General features: G+C 44.0%; 1 protein-coding gene across 1 annotated transcript in view; it reads left to right on the forward strand.

The window, feature by feature from the left end:
- The window catches only part of CA10 (carbonic anhydrase 10), a 463444-nt gene extending 445753 nt beyond the window's left edge, over positions 1 to 17691 (forward strand). The window contains exons 7-9 of the mRNA XM_080924326.1: positions 13756 to 13910; positions 15984 to 16158; positions 16896 to 17691. Coding sequence (XP_080780452.1) covers positions 13756 to 13910; positions 15984 to 16158; positions 16896 to 16918 — 353 coding nt within the window. The 3' untranslated portion in view covers positions 16919 to 17691. The remainder of the gene's footprint in view (positions 1 to 13755; positions 13911 to 15983; positions 16159 to 16895) is intronic.
- Positions 17692 to 23429: the final 5738 nt, after the last annotated feature.

Raw genomic sequence — 23429 nt, forward strand, 5'->3', positions numbered from 1 at the left:
TGAGCTGGGGGATTCTACCAGCTGACTCACTCTACCGTGTCGCTGTCCATTGTTGGGGCTTTGCCAACTATATGATTAAAAAAAAAAAATCCGCCAGGTACTTCGGACCCAATGTGACCTTTTCAGAACCACACCTGAACCAAGCCTGATCTCCTTCCAGGAGGAGGCTTGGTGGTATCTTCCTTCATTCTCCATGCCCTGGGGATCTGTAGGGTTCTGCAAGCCTCCCAGGATTTCAGATGGCTTCATCCTAAACTCCTGAATCAGAAAAGAAAAAATTGTGCCTATGTGAAGTGGGAAAGCAGAGAGGGTTCCACTGCCATGCACAATAAACCTGGGAGCAGTAAGACTTGAGTAAACCACATGATGTGGCATGTATCAAGAGATGAAAGGTCAAGACGAAAAAATAGGGTATCTAATTAGGAGTGGAAAGGAAAGCAGAATTCAAGTCTTGGCTTGGACCTCTGTCAGGAGTTCCTCACTTTAATGTTGCTGCTTCATTCACAGTGGAAAAAGCTCAGCCCCAGGTTTTCAAAATCTTGAAGATCTAGATTTGTGAATCAAACAACAGGTACATAGTGATTTTCACCAAAAGAACTCGGAACATGCAGGCATTTTCTTTGCCACACCTCCCTGCTGAGTCTTGCCTATGGCTAAGCCTGTTGCTCAGCTGGACCTGCTGCTCCTGTCTCCAAAGTGATGCAGAAGGACACTACCGAAAGCACTGCCCTCTGTCACTGGCTGCTTCTTTTAACTCACACCTTCTGCAGGGATGTATAGAGATGCCCGCCGTTAGGTCACTCCTATATACAAAGAGGTTGGGGAACTGATGGGGTGACCCACTGATGACCCCGATATCACTCCACTTCAACATACATCACCTACAAGACTGTGTTAAATCCTCTCCACACGTGCCTTGCCCTTCCTCATCAGCATTCTTGTGGAGTTCTCTCAAAGCACACACTTAGATTGCTCAGCTAAGGGAGATATTTCTGTCTTGTGTGTAAATAGCACATTTATAACTGCCCATAAAAGATTATTATTCTTTCGACTTTTTTGATTAAAAAAGAGCATGAAAATTAAATATAATGTTTTCAAATCATCTTGAATTTGCAGTTTAGAGACCGTGAAAAGCCATGAAATTGCACATTAAGCCCCAACACACAAGCTGTCTGATTTCCACTTGCATAGAGGATCATTTGGGGCTCCTTTGCTTCCTTCCCCTCCCCCTGCATATACCTGATTAATATTAAGTGAAGTGGTTACAGAAAGAGGAGGGAAAGCAGAGGAAAGAAAGGGAAAAAAAGAAAGGAAGGAAGGAAGGGGGAGGAAGGGAAGAAGGCAGGTAAGCTGAAAGGAGGAAGCCAAGGCACTCCAGGCAAAGTACCAGGAATATAAAATTTGCTGAACATTCAAAGAGGGGATCTGTTCCTATCAACACTTCCTCTAAGAGTCACTGGAGAAACAAACATTCTCCTTCAGCCACAATAATGGGAGGGAACAGGAAAAGTGTCCTAGCGCCAAGTCTCAATGACTTGATAAGGCGCTTAGAATGCTTCTACCGTGAAAGCAGAAACATAGGAAGAGAAAGTGGATGAACTCCCTCCTCCATCAGTCCCTCACAATTCACACCTGCCTAGGCCAAAAAAAAAAAAAAAAAAAAAAAAAGTGGGGGAAAACTAAGCAGGACACTTTGTCTGCATGGCCACACATGATAATGGGTCCTCTGATAGCAGATGTTATGAGAGAGGTGTCCCCCACAGTGACCACTGTCACACACCTGAAAGGAATTTCACCACAGGAATAATGATGGCTTGATACACAGAATTGTCGCACACACCACATGGCCAGAACACAGGCAGAAAGGGATTGATTTGCTCAGCAGGAAAGCACAGCTCTCCTCCCTTAAGTTAAATTTCCTACAGCTTCCAGCAGGGGAAGGTTGGCCCTGTGACAGGTAGGTGGTCTGAATCAGGAATCACCCTCAAACACACAACCTAGGCATTTCCCCAGCACTGAGCCTCTGTAAGAGGTAGCAGGTTAGCCTGCACCAGCCCACAAACTCGGGATAAAGATGGTGCTGTGCAGCCTGTAACCCTGCTTCCATCCTCTGTCTTAGTTTGGGTTACTAATGCTGTGATGAAACACCATGACCAGGGAAACTCGGCAGGGATGAGAGGGGAGTTTTATTGGTCTTACACTTCTATATTACTGTTCATCATCACAGGAAGTAAGGATAGGAGCTCAAACAGGGCAGGAACCCGGAGGGGCAAACGCGGAGGCCATGGAGTAGAATTGTTTACCTGCTTGCACCCCACAGCTTGCTCAGCCTGCTTTCTTATAAAACGCAGGACTATGAATGGCACCACCCACAATGGTCTGAACCTTCGTGTATCTATCTCGATTATGAAATTCCCTAGAGCTCCATCTTATGGAGGCATTTTCTCAGCCGAGGAACCCTTTCAGAAGGCTCTAGCTTGTGTCAAGTTGACACAAAACTATCCAGTACAATCTCATGTGATACTATTTCAACCACTCTACCCAGGAGCACACAAATACATCCCTCCCTGATCTCTAAACTACCCATTTCAATGCAGTGTTCCAATTTGACTTGCTCACTTAGATGAAGTAGCCACTCTACAGTGTACTGAGCATCGGAAATTAAGGAGTAATTATGAATTGGGCACTCTGCACACCCCAGGGACAGTGCTGTACATATAGCTTCTTATCTATATGGTCCTCACATAAGCCTTCTGAATAAACGTGTTTGCTATCCCAGGTTCACAGATTAGACCAAGGTCAGTGATGGTAGGTGTACAGTCAGTGACGTCTGTATAATTAGTGAATGAACACTCAGAACCATGTGTTCACTTCTCACTGCTACATGTGCAGGTTAGTCAAGATTTCGCTCCTGCAGTCAGAGGTCCCCAGGTCAGCTAAGGCAGAGGGATCCACATAGCTCTCGTCTTTCCAGCATTGGAGGAATACCCAGCAAATATCTTTGCCATCAGCCCGTGAATTCATGTGATGTTGTGTGAGGCTTGGTCTTGAAATCTGCTCACTCTCACCACCGCTTACCTTGCACTACCTAGCACGTGCCACATGACTAAGATGCTCAACATCGCAACCCTCCCACAGAGATGGGGATTTGGGGAGAAGGCACTTCCTGAACCACAACCCATCCTTCCTTCCATACTGAAGAGCATGGTTTCACACCTGGATATTCCTAGGCACCGTTCTTACGTCACGTCCTTTCGCTCCTAAGGAGCAGGAAAAGATAAACTCTGAGGTCTTAAAACCAATTAATTCTGGCATTTTGACATGAAGCAAAATCTTGCAGCATGCTTTTCTCTTTAGTGGAGCTTGGGTTGATAAGCAACCAAATTGCTTCTTATAATTGCTTCCACCTAGAAGGGACTTCAACTAACCATAGAACTAATACAGTGATACTTGGCCAGCTCATCCTGATTCTGCTCCTATGTGCATGTTATTTTATGTGGAGATCTCCTATGGAAATCAGTGTCCTTCGGAGGACATTGTCACAGTATCATAATTGGCATACATAGTGGCCAGAGAAGGCATCCTAGACTGGAAGCCATTCTGGGTCTTCAAGCAGACTGCCATCTTCTGCCATAGGAGCATTCTGGGATAGGTAGATGGCTCAGAGGATGAAAGCACTTGAATCCCAGCAACTGCATGTCTGCATTTGCACCCATAGCACTGTCACTGTGAGGGACAGAGACAGAAGGATCACTGAAGATTTTTGGCTGCCAGCTTAGCTCCATGTCCAGTGGGAATAAAGCAAAGAACAATAAATCAAGGCAAAGAAATTCAATGATCTCTTCATGCATGCTCATATACAACACCACACACACACACACACACACACACACACACACACATACATTTACCATACATATAAATGATATATTATATTTCCTGATTGAAAATAGACTGGACAAAAGCTGAAGAAATGCCTCAGTGGCTAAGAGCACTTAATCCTCTTGCAGAAGACCTTGGTTCAATTCCTACCACCTACCTGGTGGCCCACAACAATTCATAACTCCAGCTCCAAGGAATCCAAAGCCTTCTTTTGACTGTTTTTGCAGGCACTAGGTATCTGTGTGGATATCCATACATGCAGGTAGGCAAAACATTTATACATATAAAATAAAATTTTAAAGTTTGAAAACCTTTTAAATAGACCATATTGTAGCAAGGGCAAAAACAGAAGGTGATTGTGACCATCAGATAATGGGGCAATGGTACTGATTATGACCAGGTCAATGAGGAAAACATGGTGATAAGTAATCGGAGAAATTTTAAATCAGCAGCAGGAGATTTCTTGCTAAATCTTCCTTTAATGTGCAAGAGAAAATAGAGCCAAGAATTCCCATGAAATTTTTAGTTCAAGCCACTGGAAGGAAGATATTTCCATCCCCTGAGATGGAGAAGACTCAGCTGAAGCATGTTTGTGGGTGGAGAAGGGATCACAGATCTTGAACATGTCGTGCTTGGGATTTCTATTAGACATTCAAGAGGAGGTGTGGTGTAGGCAGTTGGATATATGAGTCTGGATTTCAGGGGAGAGAACCAGTGCTGCAAATGTGGACAAAATTGACATCCATATGGCATTTAAACTTGGGTGAAGTCATTGGAGGAAGAATAAATACAGGAGAGAGGTGGGGCAAATCCTCACTTCTGAAAGGGCGGCTCACATCTTCATGACTTAGAATTGAAAACTACTTCTAAATATATCTCTTCATGGCCCTGTTATGGAAAAGTCTCCTCTGTGGCCAGCTCATCAGCCAGCTGAGCAGGTGCAGGAAGGAAGGAACAAGCACAGAAGTCAGTTGGAACAAGATGGAAGGAACTGAGATAGTCCACCCAGCTGAGCGCAGTATTGGCAATGGAAGGGATAACTGAGAAAAGGGGAATGTGGAAAAAAGTCACTCTTTCAAGATGTACTATATATACACAGAAAGCATATATTATATTACAGAGCAATATATTGTTATATATTAGATTATACATAATATACATTTATGTTATATATTTAACTGTAAAGGTACTCTTTCCAAAGCTTGGAAGAATGTTGGAAGCCATTTGGTAAAGGTCACCATTATCATAGGTAACAATGCATTCTTGTAAAGAGATAAAAAGGAGCAGATGTGGTGTATTGTTCCTTTTCTCATCATGGTGATAAAATGCCTGGCAAGAGCAACCTAAGTTTGGGAGATTTGATTTTGGCTCACAGTTCCATGGTGAGGGAGAAAGAGATTATGGCTACAGGGGCTGGAAGCGGCTTGTTGCACCACCCACAGTCAGAAGAGTGAGCAAGAGGAATGATGCTTGAGTTCAGCTCTCTTTCTTCCATTTCTCTAGAAGCCCAGTCCACGGAGTGATGGTACTTATATGTAGGGTGGTTCTTCCCCCGTCAATAAACTCATTCTAGAACCCACCTTTGTTGACAGAGTCAAATGTTTGTTTCCATGATGATTTTAAATCCCATTAAATTGACAAGGTTGACCATCACACTCTCTTTGCTTTGTGACGTCAGAGGAAGCTTGGAGTACAGCTCTGAGGCACAGTGACTTCATCAGTAAGACAATGTTCAAAGGGCTGGGTGAGGACTAAATAAGCTAATAGGTCAATTGCCTGGATGGTGACTGATAGGAACTCAGCATGCAATATATTTCTGTTTCTACAGGGTCTTATGCCAGTTGAATCCAGCTCCTTCAGGTTGGGAGGCAAATCCTTGTCATGCCAAGCACAGTTTTACTCTGAAGATGAGTCCAGCATAGGCCCTGCAGGCATTGTTGTGTTTGCTTTCAGAGAAGCACATGTGGCATGGGTCTAACTCAGTAGTGCCCAAAAGGACTTCATGAGATGTTACTGTTTTCCATGGGAACTTAAATTTTATTTTTTAAATTATTATTCTGTGAGCATGGGCATTTTGCCTTCAAGTATGTCTGTACACCATGTGAGCAAAATGCCCCCAGAGGCTCAAAAGAGGGAGTCATAACCGGAGTTTCAGCTGGTCTTGAGCCATCATGTGAGTGCTGGGGATGAACCCAGATCCTCTGGAAGAGCAGCAAGTACTCTTAACTTCTGAGCCATCTCTCCAGCTCCAGAAGCTTACATTTCATATATCTGAGTAGAACTTGTAAAATTTTCTTGCTAACCATGATTGACAATAGAAAAGACCAGCCTGAATTAATTTCAGGCTGAATTTTTGAAGTCTTCTGAAGAAAATCCATTTTATTAAAGTCAAATTCTGCTTCAACAGAGTGAGGGTGAAGACTGAAAGCATGACATTAAAAAAAAATGGATTTTTTCAGAAAGGATTTTTTTGTGGAGATATTGGTAATTTAGTTCACAGTATTTTAATTTTTAATGCACTGTATGGATATGGCGTTTGTAAGCCTCTGTTTTCCTTGTTAATTAATTAATAGACACAGTACCTCAATTACATGAAAGGATACATTTGTATCCTTTTAGTACCACTTGATTTCATTGAACCAGAACCTTTTTCTACAGTATTTTCAAGAGGTGAACTAATGATTAATGGATTGCAAAGAATCCTTCTAGAATGGATGACAAGGAGTAGTTATCACTAGTATTTATTGTCACAATAAACACTCTTCTCAACTCCTCGGGCAGTGTGTTAGTCTGGTGACTTTATCTTCTTTCAGTTGCCTGCCCTCATTTTTTTATGTCTTAGATGTCAACCATTCCCACAGGCCTGAGTGTCTGTCTGCACTTGGTCCCCATTGCCATAGTACTGTTTTGGAAGGTGGTGGAATCTTTAGGAGTGAGACCTCACTGCAGGAATTAGGTCATTAGGGGTTATAGCCCAACCCTCGTTCAATCCCAACCTATCTGTATTTCTTGACCATTGAGGTAAGGAACCCACCTACAATGCCCTCCTGCTGTTAGAGCTATGAGCCACTCCCACCACCATGTCTTTCCTGCCATGATGCACTGTAGTCCCTCAAACTGTGAGCCAAAAGAAATCTTTTCTCCCTTAAGTTGCGACTCCCAGGTTTGCCATCACAATGAGGTTAAGTAACTAAGACAATGCTCAAGTTATGAGTAGAAGAGCTTATATCTAACAAAAAATGCGGGGAACCACCACATCCAAATAAAAAGACATCAGCTTACTGTGTGAACAGACCTACACCAAGGCAAGCAAGACAGACACACAACTGGAGGCATTTGGAGGAGAGCTTATAAACATGGCATTGGTCACACATAGCAAGCCCTTTAAAGGGTGCTTTAATTAGCCTATTTGTAATTCCAAGCTAGCCACACCTCCTCCTGAATTTCCTAGTAAAATATGGATGTGTAGGCAAGCACACACTATCCTGTAACTGCCTTCTACATCGAATCTCTCAGGGAGAGTTCTCCATACAGTTTCCCAGGGATCATGGTGCTAAGTGTGTTGAAGGATCACCAAGAGCTTATGCATATGGCTCCAGGTGCCTTTCTCAATGCTCAATTGAATGTGTACTCTCACTTCAGAGGAAGGAACTGGGGAGTGCTTCCACATAATGGGAAGTGACACACACCTATTTTCATGTTGTCATCTCAGTAGATACTCGCAGCAGTGAGAAGCTGATGAGATGGAACTTACCTCTAAGAATATAGTTCTCAGAGGCCCTTTTCTTCATTTGTTGTCTATGTAAAACAAAGGCATGATATTACTTTATTCTGTTGCAATTGCCTTCTTTCCCCATTTTAGTTGAACTTGCCTCAGATTACAAAGGGAATGTTATTACTCCATATACTAAAATTGCCTGGTAGTTTCATATTGATCAAAGCCAGTATTGATTTTTGGGAGGATCAGGCTGTTTTCTCAATGGTGTGGTCTGCTTTGATAGGAACCATATAAGCAGGAAGCAGGAGATGTTGACTATCAGCAATGGTTCTTGTGAGTCAGGCCCAGGTAGTTGGTTAAGGCACCCAGTGGAAGTTCAGACTGAAAAAATAATTCCCTATTGTGTTGGATGAGACATTTCATCACAATTGAATGCTTTTCCTGGGCAACAACAAATCAGAAGTTAGATGGGGGCTTTTTTTATTATTCACTTTACATCCTGCTCACTGCCCCCCCCCCAGTCAGCTCCTCCCACAATACTTCACTCAAGAAGCTTGGGGCTTCTTGGTTGTAACTCTGAGAGAACTGAGTGAGCACCCTCAAATAAGCAAAGGGGAGGGGAGAGGACAGGTGGGGATGGGGGTTGGGGTAACTGGGAAGTGGGATATCATTTGAGATGTAAATGAATGATTAATAATAAATAAATAAATAAATTCTAGATTCAACATAGTGTACCAAAAGCACAAAACCAAAAGCACAGTGGTCCACTTCCACAGTCATTTAGAGCAGTAGAACTCTATATATTGATTATTCACGGATGACCTTCCTGTCCTTGTAAATCTATAGCTGACATGTTAACAATGCAATGCATCCATGCCAAACCTTGACCTACTAACGATAAATTTGGCTATACAAGCTTGTTGATGTTGAGAGATGTTTTGGGACCTATGGAATGTTTTTACCTAAAGATAGCCTTAGTAATTTTCCACAACTGTCCATTGCTCCAGGTAAGAAAAGTTTATATGACTTATCCATGAAGAAACAGTAAGTCTCTGTCAAATAGTTAATTATAACTTACATTTGAATTATGAATCTCACCTTGAAGTCTGAGGCTTTGCCTTCTATAAATCATTTTCTCATAAGAGAATTTTTGAGGCATTTATGAATGGCGGGACTGAAATTTTCTGACTTACCCTTAGTTATTCTTGGGTCTCACTACCTCTCTCCTATGCTCTTAGTTACTTTTCTATTGCTGATAAGATACCATGATCAAGGTGACTTATAGAAGAAAGTTTATCTGGAAGTTAGAGTTTCAAAGGGTTAGAGTTCATGACCATCATGGTGGGGAGCATGTCAGTAGGCGAGTATGGTACTGGAGGGTTAGAGTTCATGACACTCATGGCAGCAGGCAAGCATGGTGATGGAGGAACAGCTGAGAGCTCCTCACATCTTGAGACACAACTACACAACAGAGAAAGCTACCTGGACATGGAGTGAGCTTTTGAAACCTCAGACCCTGCCCCTAGTGACATACCTGCTCCAACAAGGCCACACCTCCTAATCCTTCCTAAACAGTTTCATGAACTAGGGACCAAATATTCCAACATATGAGTCTATGGGGCCATTTCAATTCAAGCCACCACACATTTATCAGATTCACCAAGCAAGCCCATAGTTCTCAAATTCCAATGCCAAGAAGAAAGAGCACTGTTTTCATGTGTCTTTGAGACAATGTCATATGTTAAGTTTGTGCCAATTTCAACAATATAATTATGAGAGAAACATGATGCCATCATATAAAGCTTAAGACAAGGCCAACAGTTTCATGCTGTCTTGGGTGTGATGTACAAGAGATGGTAGGTACAGTATATTAGAGTTAGCACTGTAGCCTGGCGAGATGCTTTCCCAGTACCTGTCCAATGTTGACTATTCCCTACTTGGTTTCTGCTTGGCAGCATCATCAGGTAGAGCTACTGAGCAGAAAGCATTATAGTTGGTCATTTAGTCTTGTGTTTACTGAACAGTCTTTTATGTTGTGGACCTCAGACTGGGATCCACAATAAGAGAAGCAAACATATCCCTCCGAGGCTCATAGTTTAGTGGGAAAAGTCAGAGAGCTAAATAATCCCCAGGAAACTGATTTAGCTGAGAAAGTCAGAGTCCTGGGAATAGGCAGGGAGTTTACTAGGGAAGCTGAGTAAGGACAGTGTTGGTCACAAAGGTGACATCAGTGCCATCCAACATGGTTGAATAGTTTCCTGACCTGAGCCTGTGCTAGACAGTATTTATAAAGCATGGTTCTATTTCTTCTTCTAATAGCCTGTGAGGCAAGTGTTCTACATCACATCTGTATGCTGTCGACATGGGAACAGAGGCTCTTATCACCTACAGGTCCAAGGTCTTACAGATACAAGCAGCAAAGCCATTTTTGACACTTGGGGCCCAAGCCCAGATTCTTCAAGCTGGATAGTTTCAGTTTTTGTAGAGGGAAATTAAGAGTAAGCATACAAACTGAAAAGATTGTTAGAAAGGGCACAGCTGATGATTCCAGGAGAGTGGCCACTGAGTGTTGCCATTGGATCTGACAAAGGGGTGACCAAACGGACTTTCCCACCAGGACCCCAGAAGATCGAGGCTATGAATGTTATGGTGTTTTGTAAACATGGTGGTACCCCATGGGGGAGGATAAACATATCATATCTCTTGTTTCTTGCCTGTGCTTGCCCCAGCCCTTTCCTCAAATATGGCTGTAGCCTAGAAGCTGGTCTAATTTCAGGAAAATATACATGTTCTTTATCCTAGCCCCAGTTCTGCCTGGAATATCCCTCATGTCTACTGTACCCATCCTTCCCTCCTCCCCACCGCCCCAAATAAAATAAAATAAAATACAATAATAGCATCGTGCTAGAGTACCCAATATGCTCCTCGTACAAGCTTGGTTAAACAAATCACATTGACCTTTAATAAAAACGTGCCAAATGCTTCTTTCTCTCATTCAGTATGTTAATCTTCAGGCCAAACCACCGTCAGAGCAAGCCTCATTAAGTCCAAATCTGATAATGCCATCTCTGGCTTGAAAGCCTTCAGTGGCTTCAAACTGCCTCCAGGCTGAAGCCCAAACTCCCAACAGCCTCTTGGATGTGGCCTGTGTTGACCTGGCTAGCCTCATTTCCCACCATATCCCTCCACCTCCATCCCTCCCACACTCAAGCAGTCCCTAAGTACCATAGCCCTTCGAAACTCCCTCAGCTCTGTCTCCAGTACCTCTATCTGCAGTACCCTTGACACCTCACCTCCTGCTAGTCACACACTGATTACTTCCTGTCATTCAAGATGCAATTCAAGGCAGCCCTTCCATTCATCTCTGTCTGAGTACCCTTCCCCCACTCCAGATAAAGCTGACAGCCTCTCCCTGAGCCTGCACAGCACACAGCATGCGGCTTGTGACTCCTTCCTGCACTCCCCTAATTATGCCCAGCTTCTCTGCTCTGAGCTTCGTGCTAGGAGCATAAGTTCAGCAGATCCTAGAAACCACTGTAGACAGGATAAGGTGGATGCCCATCTCTTATTCACTGATCAGACTCAGAAGGACCAGCATGGAGGGAGGGGTGTTCTGTGGACACTGTGGCTGTGATAAGAACACTTGATATCTGATGCCACAGAATACTTTTCTAGGCAGATTTTAGTTGCTGCTTCCCTCTTTGGCTTGTCCTGGGTCCTTAGTGTTCCCATATAAAGTATTTGTTTCTATTCAAATGAAAAGGTGTTTACAATTTGCCAAACCTGGTAGTGTACACCTGAAATCCCTACCAGTACTTGAGAAGTAGATGATTAGTGGTTCAAAGCCAGCCCAGGCTACCTGAATGATATCATCCCAAAATAAAATAAAATAAATAAACCAAGGCTAGAGAGCATTCAAGAGTACTTGCTGCTCCTAGAGAGGACCCAAGTTCATTCCCAGAAATCACATCAGGTGGCTCATATGGGTATCTGCACTCAGACACATAAGCAAAACTAACTTATTTTTAAGAAGGGAGGAAGAAGGAGGAGGAACAAGGAAGGATGAAAGGAAAGGGGGAAAGAGAAAGAGAGTACAGTAGAAATCCTTTATCTTAGAATCAGTCAAGTTGTTCTCTAAGCCCACATTGGCTGATCTCTCTTGGTGCATTGATGGAGGGAGACCTAAAGGAGTTCCTGTAGCACAGTAGAGGAGGGAAGGTGTAGTATTGAAGTAATTAAATCCAGACTGCGTGTTCCACGCTACTCCCCTACCCCCAACATTCTGGTTACCTCAATGAAAGACACACACACACAGTCTTTATATTTTGGTATGCCTTAATCAGGTCAATGGCTGGGCCACTTCCTAATCTCCACTTCCTAACCTAACTTCCTAGCCTCCCTCCAATAATCCCAAATTATCACTTACTACATTTTGTAGTCTACCTTGACTGCCCTGGACCCAGTTGGGCAGCCCTCTTGGGACACATTCTACTGGCTCTTAAATGGCAGCCATGCCTCCCTATGCTAGAACTTCTCAGGCAGGGCATCTCTCTTTCTCCTCCTTCCTCCTCCCACTCAGGTCCCTAGCCCAATCCTAAAAGCCCAGCCTTGTCTGTCCTTCCAGTCATTGGCTTTTGGCAACTTTATTTACCAGACAGAACCAACTGGGGGCAGAGTCCCTGAGTGTCTTACATCTGGGTATATGGACTCTTGTGTAAACAATTTTGGGGACCAAAATTAGCATAAGAATACAAACAACATTGGACCAGACCCACTACAGGAAGGTTTTAGATGGAACAGGTAAATGGTAGATTTGTTTACATTATTACCAACTATGAACTCAATTGGTCTGCTCACCCTTGGCAGTCAGGGAGCAGGAAAACTCAAACCCCTCAGCAAAGATGTTTCTGTCTTATCAGAGAAAGTTTAAACAACTCTTAGAGGAAGAAGTGGAGGAGAGTCTTTGCCTATAAAAATAGAGAGGCAGCATGAATGCCTACCCAGCAGCAGTCTGTGATGCTGGTGATGTAGGCGATGGTAAGTGAGTGCTTACATGACCACAGTGCACTGACATCTGTGCATGTGTATTGCCCTGTGCTGTCTGCGTCTTCAACAGGAATGAGGCAGGCACTGCATCTCCCCTGCCTTGGCTGTATCCTAAGAGCCCAACCTTGGACCGAGCTCAAATAGGTACTTAGCAGATATCTGGCAAATTAATGAATGGCCTTCGCTTCTATCAGGAAAACTGAAGTTCTCCTGTTCCTGCTCTGCAGGCATCAGCTTCCTCTATGGCTGTGGACTTTGTCTCTCTGGTCTTTATTCTTCCCATCCATGTGATGTGGATGTTTTACTATGTGTAGTATAAGGTTCTAGCCATGGTGAACATCTTGTCTTATACATCACTTGAGTGATGACGTCAGACACTATAGAATGAGTCCTTTCCCAATGGGAGTTGGACACATCCAGAGGGGATAGGGGAGAGAGCCAGTCTCATCCCTCTACCAGCCAGTCTTTGGTGCCCTATTGAGTGCTTTCCAGGCTCCTGGACTGGCCATAATGGTGGGTGTTCCCAGAACACTGGGACATTTACTGCCTCTGGAGACAGACCTGTAATCTTCGGTGCACAAAAGCCACAGTAAGATGGAACCAGAGACTGAGGGGGGAAAAAAGGGCTCTTCCCCCCCCCCCCCTTAAGTCCTTGACATCAGTTTTAGTCATATAACTTCTTTCACCACCAAAATGTGTGCCCTTGTGAGTAGCACTGCTTCTGGGATGGAGCAACGTGAGTGTCACCATCTTTGACAAGGGTTGTCTTTCATACAGTCACTACGGTCTCCATGCCACAGTGCAACTACGTCAGTAGCCATTTGAAGGGTCTGAGTCACAAGTGCAAACAACCTGCAACCCAGAGGGGAGCCATCAGCCACCTGGACTGTCTGTGGACAATAAAAATCTGTAGTCCAAAACATTAGGAGGTGAAGAAGAAAGCACTAGCTGTGTGAGGAGAATTAAGAATGGAACTGTTTGCTACTGAAGATATTAGCAGATGCAGTTTTCTGAAAACATACACATTTTAACATTAAATATAATAAAGATGTATCAGCAATACTTTATCAAGATACTGAGTTTTGTTTTTATTTTACCTTCCTTTCCAGATGATGCATATTTACTACAGGGACTTAATATAGAGGAACTGTATCCAGAGACCTCTAGTTTCATCACCTATGATGGGTCAATGACTATCCCGCCCTGCTATGAGACAGCGAGCTGGCTAATAATGAACAAGCCTGTGTACATAACCAGGATGCAGGTGAGCTTACCTTCAGTTCTTTAGCCAATGGTAAAATAAAAAGAGTGAGGACTGACCGGCCAGGATTTGTGCAACCATCAAGCACAGACTGGTGACACCAACAGAAACATGGTTGCCTCACAGAAACCACAAGGAAGGAGCAGAAGGGTTGGTTTCTTCCAAGGAGTGTGAGAATCTGCTCCATGCCTGTTTCCTGGCTTGTGTGGTTTGCCAGAAGTCTCTGGTGTTCCTTGGCATGACATGTAGCACCCCCAGGACTCTGCAGTCATCTTTACTTGGTATTCTCCGTATGGCTGCATCTCTGTCCAAATCCACCCTCTTTCAAAAGATCCCCGTCCCGTCATTCCAGATGAAAACGCTAACCTCCATCGCTTCATACTAACTTAGCTGATTGCATCAGAAGGAGCCCTCCTTCTAAGTGAGGTCACATCCTAAGTAGTACAGACGATCAGTGCCTCCAATTTACACACACAATTAAACCCACACCACCTATGTATACAGAGTCAGCATATGAAATGAACTAATACAAACTACTTATGAAAACACTCCACCTGCCCGAGGGAAATAAGATAGAAGAGTTTGTTCCAAAAATCACACTCTATAGATAGACTGTTCGGTGTACGGATGGAGATGTGAATAAGTATTAGTAATAAGTAATAAGCTCTCTCCTGTAATGAAGCTGAGACAGGAGGATCATCACAAGTTCTAGGCAAGCCCAGGCTACAGAATGGGTGCCTGTATCAAAAATGCAACAAATTTTAAGCCACATTTTAAAAACCTATATAAGTTAAAATAAACCTCAATAGCAGAGCATTTTCATGACATTGTCAAGACCCTGAGTTCATCCTGTAACAATGCAGACAAGGAAAAAAAAAAAAAACCCTACATCCATTTTATTATGCAGGGACTTCTCAGAGCTTTAAATATAATGTGTGTGTCATTCTTCAAATGGAGGTAACATCATACTTAGCATTTCACAAACACGTTTTGAACGTGGGAGTTGTTTAAGAACTGCACAGGAACCAGCCTGTGCCAGCTCTGCTCAGTGGCTCACTCCAGGTTTGCCACCCTCCTCGTCTTCCTCGTGATGAGTGTGGATCACATACATTTGTCCCAGCTCCAGCGCCTGATTGCCAGTATCTAGAAAGCCTCAGAGGGAGGATGAGCAAGTGAGGCAGAACCCATCTCCTTGGCAAGATGTATGTTCACAGCCTGACAACATACAGCAGTTTCCAATCCCTGGGCCTGCCGGGACTTGTTGGATGACAAACAGCAGTAACTCCCTCCAGATCACTCAAGCTCAGAGAAGGGACATAGTCAGAAGATACTAGTGCATCTCAGAGTCCAGGACCAGAAACTGATATGAAGGATTCACTAGACAGAATGCCAAAGCTCTCCTCTTCCCTTTCCTCCTCCCCTTCCTCCTCCTCCCTTTCTTCCTTCACCCTCTTCTTTCCCCTCTTCTCTTCCTGTTCCTGCTCATTCTTCTCCTCCCCCCTTCTCTTTCCTCCTTTTTCTCCACCTCCTTCCAGCACATTTGATTTACTTTGTGTGTGTGTGTGTGTGTGTGTGTGTGTGTGTGTGTGCTTCACAGTCATGTTGTAATATAGCCCAGGTTTTCACAAGAAGGAATTTTTTTTTTTTTTTTTTTTTGCTTCACAGTCTTGTTGTAAAATGTAAAATAGCCCAGGTTTTCACAAGAAGGAAATTGCAATGATCTAGCTTAGTTTAATAGACCAACCACTACAGACTGGACCGCAACCGTGTAGAGTCAAGGTATCAGAGAAAGAAAAACTGTGGACTGGAAACTCATGCTGCAGAAACTCATCTCATTCAAGGATGAGACTCAATGACTTGTTCAGATTCCACAAGCTAGCAAGTCAGATGCATACTGGGTGTCTGAAGGCATCTATGTTTGGTCCTTCAGCTCAGCTCAGCTGGGAAAGGGGGCTCAGAGGACTTCTGCCCTTTTTCAGATAGTCAGTACTACCTGGCCAGGCAACAGCCTCCTTGGCCTTTCTTCCCCAGCACATCTACAGAGTGGCTGGATCACACCACTCTTTCTTTTCACAGATGCATTCCCTACGGCTCCTCAGCCAGAATCAGCCATCGCAGATCTTTCTGAGCATGAGTGACAACTTCAGGCCCGTCCAGCCACTCAACAATCGCTGTATCCGCACCAACATCAACTTCAGTTTACAGGGGAAGGACTGTCCTAACAACAGGGCCCAGAAGCTGCAGTACAGAGGTGAGTGCGGTGGCCCCAGGAAGACCTCCCAGGCCAGAGGTCCAGCTTTTAGCTTAGGCCTATCTCCCATGGCAGGAGCTCCAACAGTAAGGTCACTGCCGCCCCTGATACCACTGCTGTCCCTAAGCCCCTACAGAGGTCCCCTACCCTGGGTTCCTCTCATCAGTTAGACACTCACAGGACACCTACACAATACAGTTCTTGTTCCCTTTCAGCTACCACTACTGGACAAATACCCAATTCTATCATTAACCTTTCTCCTTATTCCTCACTGATTTATTGGACACCTAGTGTGAAGTCATGACCTAGTGTGAAGTCAGCCATGGGTAGCATGTGACGATGTAGCATGAAATCAGCTGTGATTAATATGCAAATAAAGGGGGAATGCGCTGGTTTGAGGCTGTGAACTAAAGTTTTCCTATCTCTGGTCTAAACCCAGTACCCTCCTCACTAGAACTTACTACTCGACAAAAATAGTCTACCTATCTCAGCTATTGATCATTTGCCGTGTGACTGGACCAATGGTAGCACAAGTACATTTATTTCTCTTACCCATTTGGCTTCACAGTGGTCACCTGAAGCTCTTGGCTTCCTGGAAAGCACAAGTCTAAAAAGCCCGGAGTCAGGGAGTAGTACTTTAGAGTAAGCCCCCTGACTGTACGTGATTAATTCAGTTGTACCTTGTTTTGTGTTGTATGTATGTGTGTGTGTTTGGTTTTGTTTCTCTCTCTTTCCAGTAAACGAATGGCTCCTCAAGTAGGGAACTAAGCCAAGAAGAGTCAATCCCACCTCAGTGAAATTCTACAACTGTGAATTGACGTAACCCAGAATGCACCCCTTCCCTGCCCTCCCCCCCCCCAAGCCTTTCACTCTTTGGATTGGCCCCCTTTTCATGAAAATTGTCTGCAAAACTGTTTCAAAGGAGTGCAACTCTATACACACTAACTCTCTCTCAACACACACATACACTAGCACACACACACACACACACACACACACACACATACACAAATTAACACAAGCACATACACACACACACACACACACACACACACACACCACTTCCGTGATGGGAAAACCAAGTTTCAGAAACAAAGGTTCATTCATCAAAGGTCTTAGAAGAAAACAACCAGTTAACCTGATTACACTTTTGATACTGTTTTCCTGAACTAATAACTTAACCCAATGAGACTTCTCAGCCTTTGTATATACAAAATTCTTCCAGAAGAGAGTGGAGAGAAAAACGCTGCTCTGAAAGCCTCAAGCGGACTCTCTACGTCTCACTGTCCCTGACAGTGTCCTGGGCTACTCCATGGGCACTGTGACAGGTGAACCAGGACAAAGCTGACCAAGGACACTTATTTCTAGATTACAATTCTTCTGTTTACTCAATGATTTAAAAAGAAGATCTTCAAAATAAATAAATAAATAAATAAAAGGACAGACATCAAAGAGCTATACGTTGTATATATTTATCACCGCAGACTATAAGAATGGAATTATTTCCCTCTTTGTCACCTAACTGTACTAGGACTTGCCCGAGATCAGAATCGATTCATTTGCTGTTTCCTGTTTTCAGAAGGTCATACATTGTGTTTGGTTATTGTTAACGGCCCAATAAATGTGTTCAATGCGTTGATTTCATCTTTCTGGCTTTGGTCTGTTCTCCTTCCTGCCAGGCTAAGCCCTAGCCCCATGCAGCTACCTTCTTGTCCCTTCATCTCCATGTTTTGTTCATTTGCAGCCAGTTTTGCTGAGTTTGTGGCAAGCAGGAATGCATTTGCTAAGCAGGTATATCTTTCACACCACTCCATGGCTCGGTCATTCATCCCAGGTGAGCTTTGCCTGACATAGCAGGCGACAGACTCCTTGCGTTTCAAAACTGCCATTCCCCACCCCCCCAACCCCTGTGATGCTCCCAAAGGAATGCACTTTGCCTTGTAAATTCCTGGGAAATTGGGGTATCTTTTCTCTCCAGGTGCAGCCAGATCTCACAAAGTACAAACGAATGCCTTTCTTTTCTTGTTTATAATGGTCACTCACTGTGTTTGGTTACTGTCAAAAAAAAAAAAAAAAATCAATAAATGTGTTTAACAAGTTGCCCAATGCCCACGTCTGAGTTTATTGAGAAAAAGGATGCCTCCTGCTTAAGTTCCCTGAGTCCTGCTGGGTTCACCTTGCAATTGCATCAAGCCAGCATGGCCACCAGAGCTGCTGGAGTAGGCTGTCTGGCCAGTCCCAGAACCAGATAATTAATACCCTGTTGAGAAAACATAGAGACTTTGCTGCTGGGAGGGATGAGTTAGATGGTCGGTTGGTTGCCAAATTAAAAAGAACTTTCATCTCTCCTCCTATCACGAGCTCCAACGAGAGAGGAAAGCACCTACGGGGGATGGGGGGTTGTACAAACAGCACCAACAGGGTAGATGTATTGGAAACCCCACCTAGGGGCAAGGTATATTGGTAATGAAAACTTCAAACAGTCCACGCTCTCAGAATTATTACGCAGTGCTAAGCTGGATCTTTCTTTCCACTTTTTGCATTAATGGTAGTTATAGGACAGCCTGAGCCACACAGGAATCTAGGGCTACTCCGAAGCAGTTGCATTTTTACAGAAAACGGATCATCTACAAAAGGTTGAGGGTGAGAAGGAAGCAGCCTTGCACTGTATGGCTGGCTGCTTGCTCTCAGGTCACACAGTCTCCCTTAGTCTGTGACAAGAGCCAGTGATACAAAATGACATTGAGAAACAGGGAAGTGGATTGACTTCATCCTGTTACCACATGCCCTGTGTAGGTTACTTCATGTTTCTGCTCTGTACACTGGAGATATTAATATTCGTTCTGTATGATACAGACTACATAGCCATGCCCACAGCAGACTAAGAGATCATTTATTCTAGAGCCAAATTTGAGTGACCATAACCTGAGAGACAGGTTTGGATCACCACACAGGAGCAGTTTCGTGAAGTTTTATTATAGTAGAGCAAAGACAGGTATAAAAGGTAAGGCAAAATGTAAAATGCGTGCATGCGTGTGTCTCGCCGAGGGTTACAGCCAGAGGGGGGATCTCTCCTCTAGGTTTCAGATACTATCTGATGACACTTTTAGCGTTGGAGTTGGTGGGAGCTAGTGATCTGCTAAGTTAATAAATTCAAAAGCTTAATAAATTAATAAATTCACCTACCTGTCACAAGATGTTAGTTAACACAAAGGTGGGCAAAGAATGCCTTTTTAGGGGGCTAATGCTAGCCCAAAGTAAAGATAATTGGGCTCCGGACCTTCACCTTCCAAGCTCTCCACACCAGTGCTGTTCCAGTCTGTCGGTTGCTGCAGACATAGCTCTGACAGAGCTACTATGACAGCACAGTGCCTGCATCCGGCTGCCCTGCTCGTGATGCCCAGGGATCGTGTGTGTCCTGCTCGTATGCTTAAAAGCATACGATGCTTCCCTTCACAGGAAGGGGTTGGTCGTGATCACTTGGGGATGTCATACTAATATTCAAAGGAGAAACAGGTGCTCTGCAGACTGCACAAAGAGGTGCCAAGAAGCACAAGGCAACCTGCAGGGACCTGGGCTCCCAGGCCCTTTCTGTTACCTCTGAGACCCCGAGCAAGTTGGCTCATCTCCCTAGGGCTGAGGAAGAGACAAAATATCCTCCATGACTGCCACATAATGACATTCCCCAAACCAGCTCTCTCTCAGTCCTTTAGTCAAAGGTTGGGACAGATTAAAGAAAACCCAAGTGACCAACTCTCCCTGACATCCCTAGGCCTTTGGAGAATTTTACCTCCACTGACTGAACTTGAAATAAGACAGACCAATTTCTCTATCTTCTGTCAGACCAATTTAAAAGGGGCCTTCTCCACATCCCTAGGGTTCCTAAAGTATAAGGCAAGAGAGCAGATGTCCCACCCTCAAACCACGTGGGAAGCAATGAGAGTGAGCTGATAGTGATGCACTTCAATTAGCAGGGGATTCACCTAAACATGCACAAAGCCCTGGCTTCAATCTCTAGTACCTCATAAACTGGACAGCGTGGCTCATTCCTGTAAGAGTACCAACTAGAGATTGGATGTCGAGGAACCAGAAGGTTATGAGTTTGTGGCCAGCTTGGGCTACCTGAGGCCTTGTATGAAAAAAAAAAAATCCACTTTTTATTTATTTTTTCCAGATTTAGTTTGCTTTGGTACAAGTAGCCCAGGTTGACCTCGAACTCACAATTCTCCTGCCTTAGCCATCTCAGTGGTTAGATTCCCTGCCTGAGACACTTCACTAATCTTCAAGAACAACAGTGTTTGAAGTGTAAAACTCCCTAGAACTTGTCCTGGTGGGGATGTCAAGAATCAAGCCTATGAACACATTTTACCATCTAGGAGGCTGAGGATGGGTTGAGCACAGTCAGTGTGTTGTATGCTGTGGAATTTACCCAACATCTGGTTTCAACTGTCAGAGTCCTGGCTGCTATGGATATCCCCTCCTCCTGGGAGGGATCTGAAACTTGGGGTGCAGACAAATGTTCTCCTTCAAGAAGTCAGAGGTAAGGAGTAACCACGCACACAAGAGCAAGCAGAGAAAACTGATTGACAGAAAGAGGAAATTTGAAGTTGTCTCTGGAGAACACATTTTGTGTTTCTAAGGCCATTAAGGCCTCAGTCTCATCTCTCTGGGTAGCAGTTTGGTTTCCATAGTAACAACACGATGACCACAGCTGGATATACTAAATGTTCCTGTGTGGTGGTGACCTGGAATCCAGGCAGGAAAGCTATGCATGAGCTGTAGTCTGATAGACCATGTGGTTAACACATGACCAACATCCCTGGAGTGAACTCCTCCATGCTGAACCCCTCCATGCTGAACCCCTCCATGCTGAACCCCTCCATGCTGAAGCCCTAGTTTTCTTGCTCCAGAAAGCTTCAGAGTAGGATTCTGGGAGTCCAGACTAATTCTCATACCTTCAGTGGCTAGTAGCTAAGACATAAGGGAAGATTTGCCAAGACTCCAGCCAAAGAAACATTTGTACAGCGCATCCTGGGAAGCATGTTTCTGTGGCCCCAGGCCCTGTGCTAAGTGCTTCCATCTGGATCATTTCACATACTCAGGACCTGGGACTAATCCCCAACGCTGTTCTCATACTGGAAATGTACAACTGGCTTCTTAATGACTGAATGACCAAGTCAGGGATGCATGCTCATCAGTGAGAAAGCCAGCCTCAAGTCTCGTAAAACACATCTCCAACCACCAGTGACCCCTGGACTGGCGAAAAGTGCAATTCATCAGCTCTCCCAAAAGCTGGTCACACTCTGAGGTGAAGGCTGAGCATTCCCTAGTGAGCCTGATGCCCATTCACGTGAGAACCACTCATTCTTGCTAACTCCTGCTCTAGAAAGACTCAACTTAGCATAGGTTAGAATCACAGAGGCATAATGCCCTCCACCTTCATCCACGTTACAGAAAGTGCTAGGAGCCCCTTCCTTTTATTTACTCTCTTATGTTAGCATCCAGAACAATGGATTTCGTTGTGGCACATCAAAGCATATGCCACTGTGATTATTTTTATTCATCCCGCCCTGTCCTCCATTCCCCACTCTTATCCGTCCTTCTCCTCTCCCCAGTTAGTCCTTCCCCATGCTTTCATATCATATGGATTCCATAATCCTCTTTTATTCCTCACCTCCCTTTATGATTGTTGTGGTCTTGCTGAAAAGGGTGTGTTTGTGGGGGTGGGTTTTCCATTTCCAATGTGTGTGTATGTGTGTGAGCATCTCTGTGTGTGTCTGTGTGAGCATCTGTGTGTGTATGTGTGTGAGCATCTGTGTGTGAGAGAAAGAGAGAATCTGTGTGTGTGAGCATCTGTGTGTGTGAGTATCTGTGTATGTGTGTGAGTATCTGTGTGTATGTGAGCATCTGTGTGTGTATGTGTGTGTGTAGCTGTGTGTGTGTGTCTGTGTGAGCATCTGTGTATGTGTGTGAGCACCTATGTGTGTGAGAGAGAGAGAATCTGTGTGTGTGTGTGTGTGTGTGTGCGTGTGTGTGTGTGTGAGCATCTCTGTATATGTGTGTGAGCATCTGTTTATAAGTTCCTTCAAGCTGATTTTGAACAAATAAAAACAAGTTGAAAGTCAGGAGTTTGAGAAGACTACATACATAATTAAATAAAATCATGGGCGCATTACAGCCCTGCCAACTCTTACTTTATTGTGTATTTCCCAGGCAACACTATGTTCCCACATCAATGCAGCCCTGTGTCAAGCCCTGTCCTCCCCCTCCTCATCTCAGGCCCAAGCTATGGCAATATTCACCCAGCAGGTCTGCTACCTCTAGTTTCCAGGTAAGGGAAAGTCTGTGGATACCAAGAACTCAAAAATACCAACATTGCTTGAAACAAGAACTTTCATTGGCACTGAAAAGAGGTTGAATAATGTAGGCTGGGCCAGGGCCTGGATAGCTAACCAAACAAAACATTTTCTATTGGCATGAATCCAGAACCAAACAGAAAATCTGAGGGATGACAGTTGAAATTAATTTGGTAGCAAAACAGATTCCAGATACAGCACACTCTGGGCACATTGGACCTAGAGCTTACCTGGAATTAGAAGTCACTCAGGAATTTTCTGAGAGGTCAGAGGGTCATATCACCACCTAGACGTTGCCAACCCACTTCCACACAACACCTGGTGCCAATAAGCCTTCACCCTGGGTGCATATCCAAGACTACCCACTTCAGTGGGCCCAGTGGTTTTCAGACTAAAAGACCAAGTTCTTTAGCAAAGTCTTCCTTCATGAGTTCTCAGCAGAGGAAAATCAATGCAAGTTTAGGTCCCATTATGCAGGAAGTCAAGGGTCCCAGGTTCCTGGTTGTTTTCCAGACGCCTACATTCTCCGGCCACCTGGCCTCATGTCACCACCGAGGTTGTAGTCTTCACTCCAGTTTTTCTTCATCTGTGAAAATGAAGACATATGCATTTTATATATTTTAAGACATATAAATTTTTAGATTATATATATCAATATATATAAAATAAAGAACTACATGTGGTTCTATGTTTTTCTTCTCTGTAGCAATCTGAAATTTCCTAAAGGCAGAGGTGAGATCTCTACTCGTCTTTGCATCTCTCATCCCTATGCACAGAGAAATAAATCAGTCTCAGTGCTCTGCAAATAGTAGGTATCAAAAAAGTACAATATACAGATTATTCCTGTAGGATAGAAAATAATCGAATTTGACCCTTATTGGTTAAGAACTATGAACTCCCTGTTGTACTGAGCTT

Source organism: Micromys minutus (genome assembly GCF_963924665.1).
Source record: "Micromys minutus genome assembly, chromosome: 10".
Classification (NCBI taxonomy): Eukaryota; Metazoa; Chordata; class Mammalia; order Rodentia; family Muridae; genus Micromys; species Micromys minutus.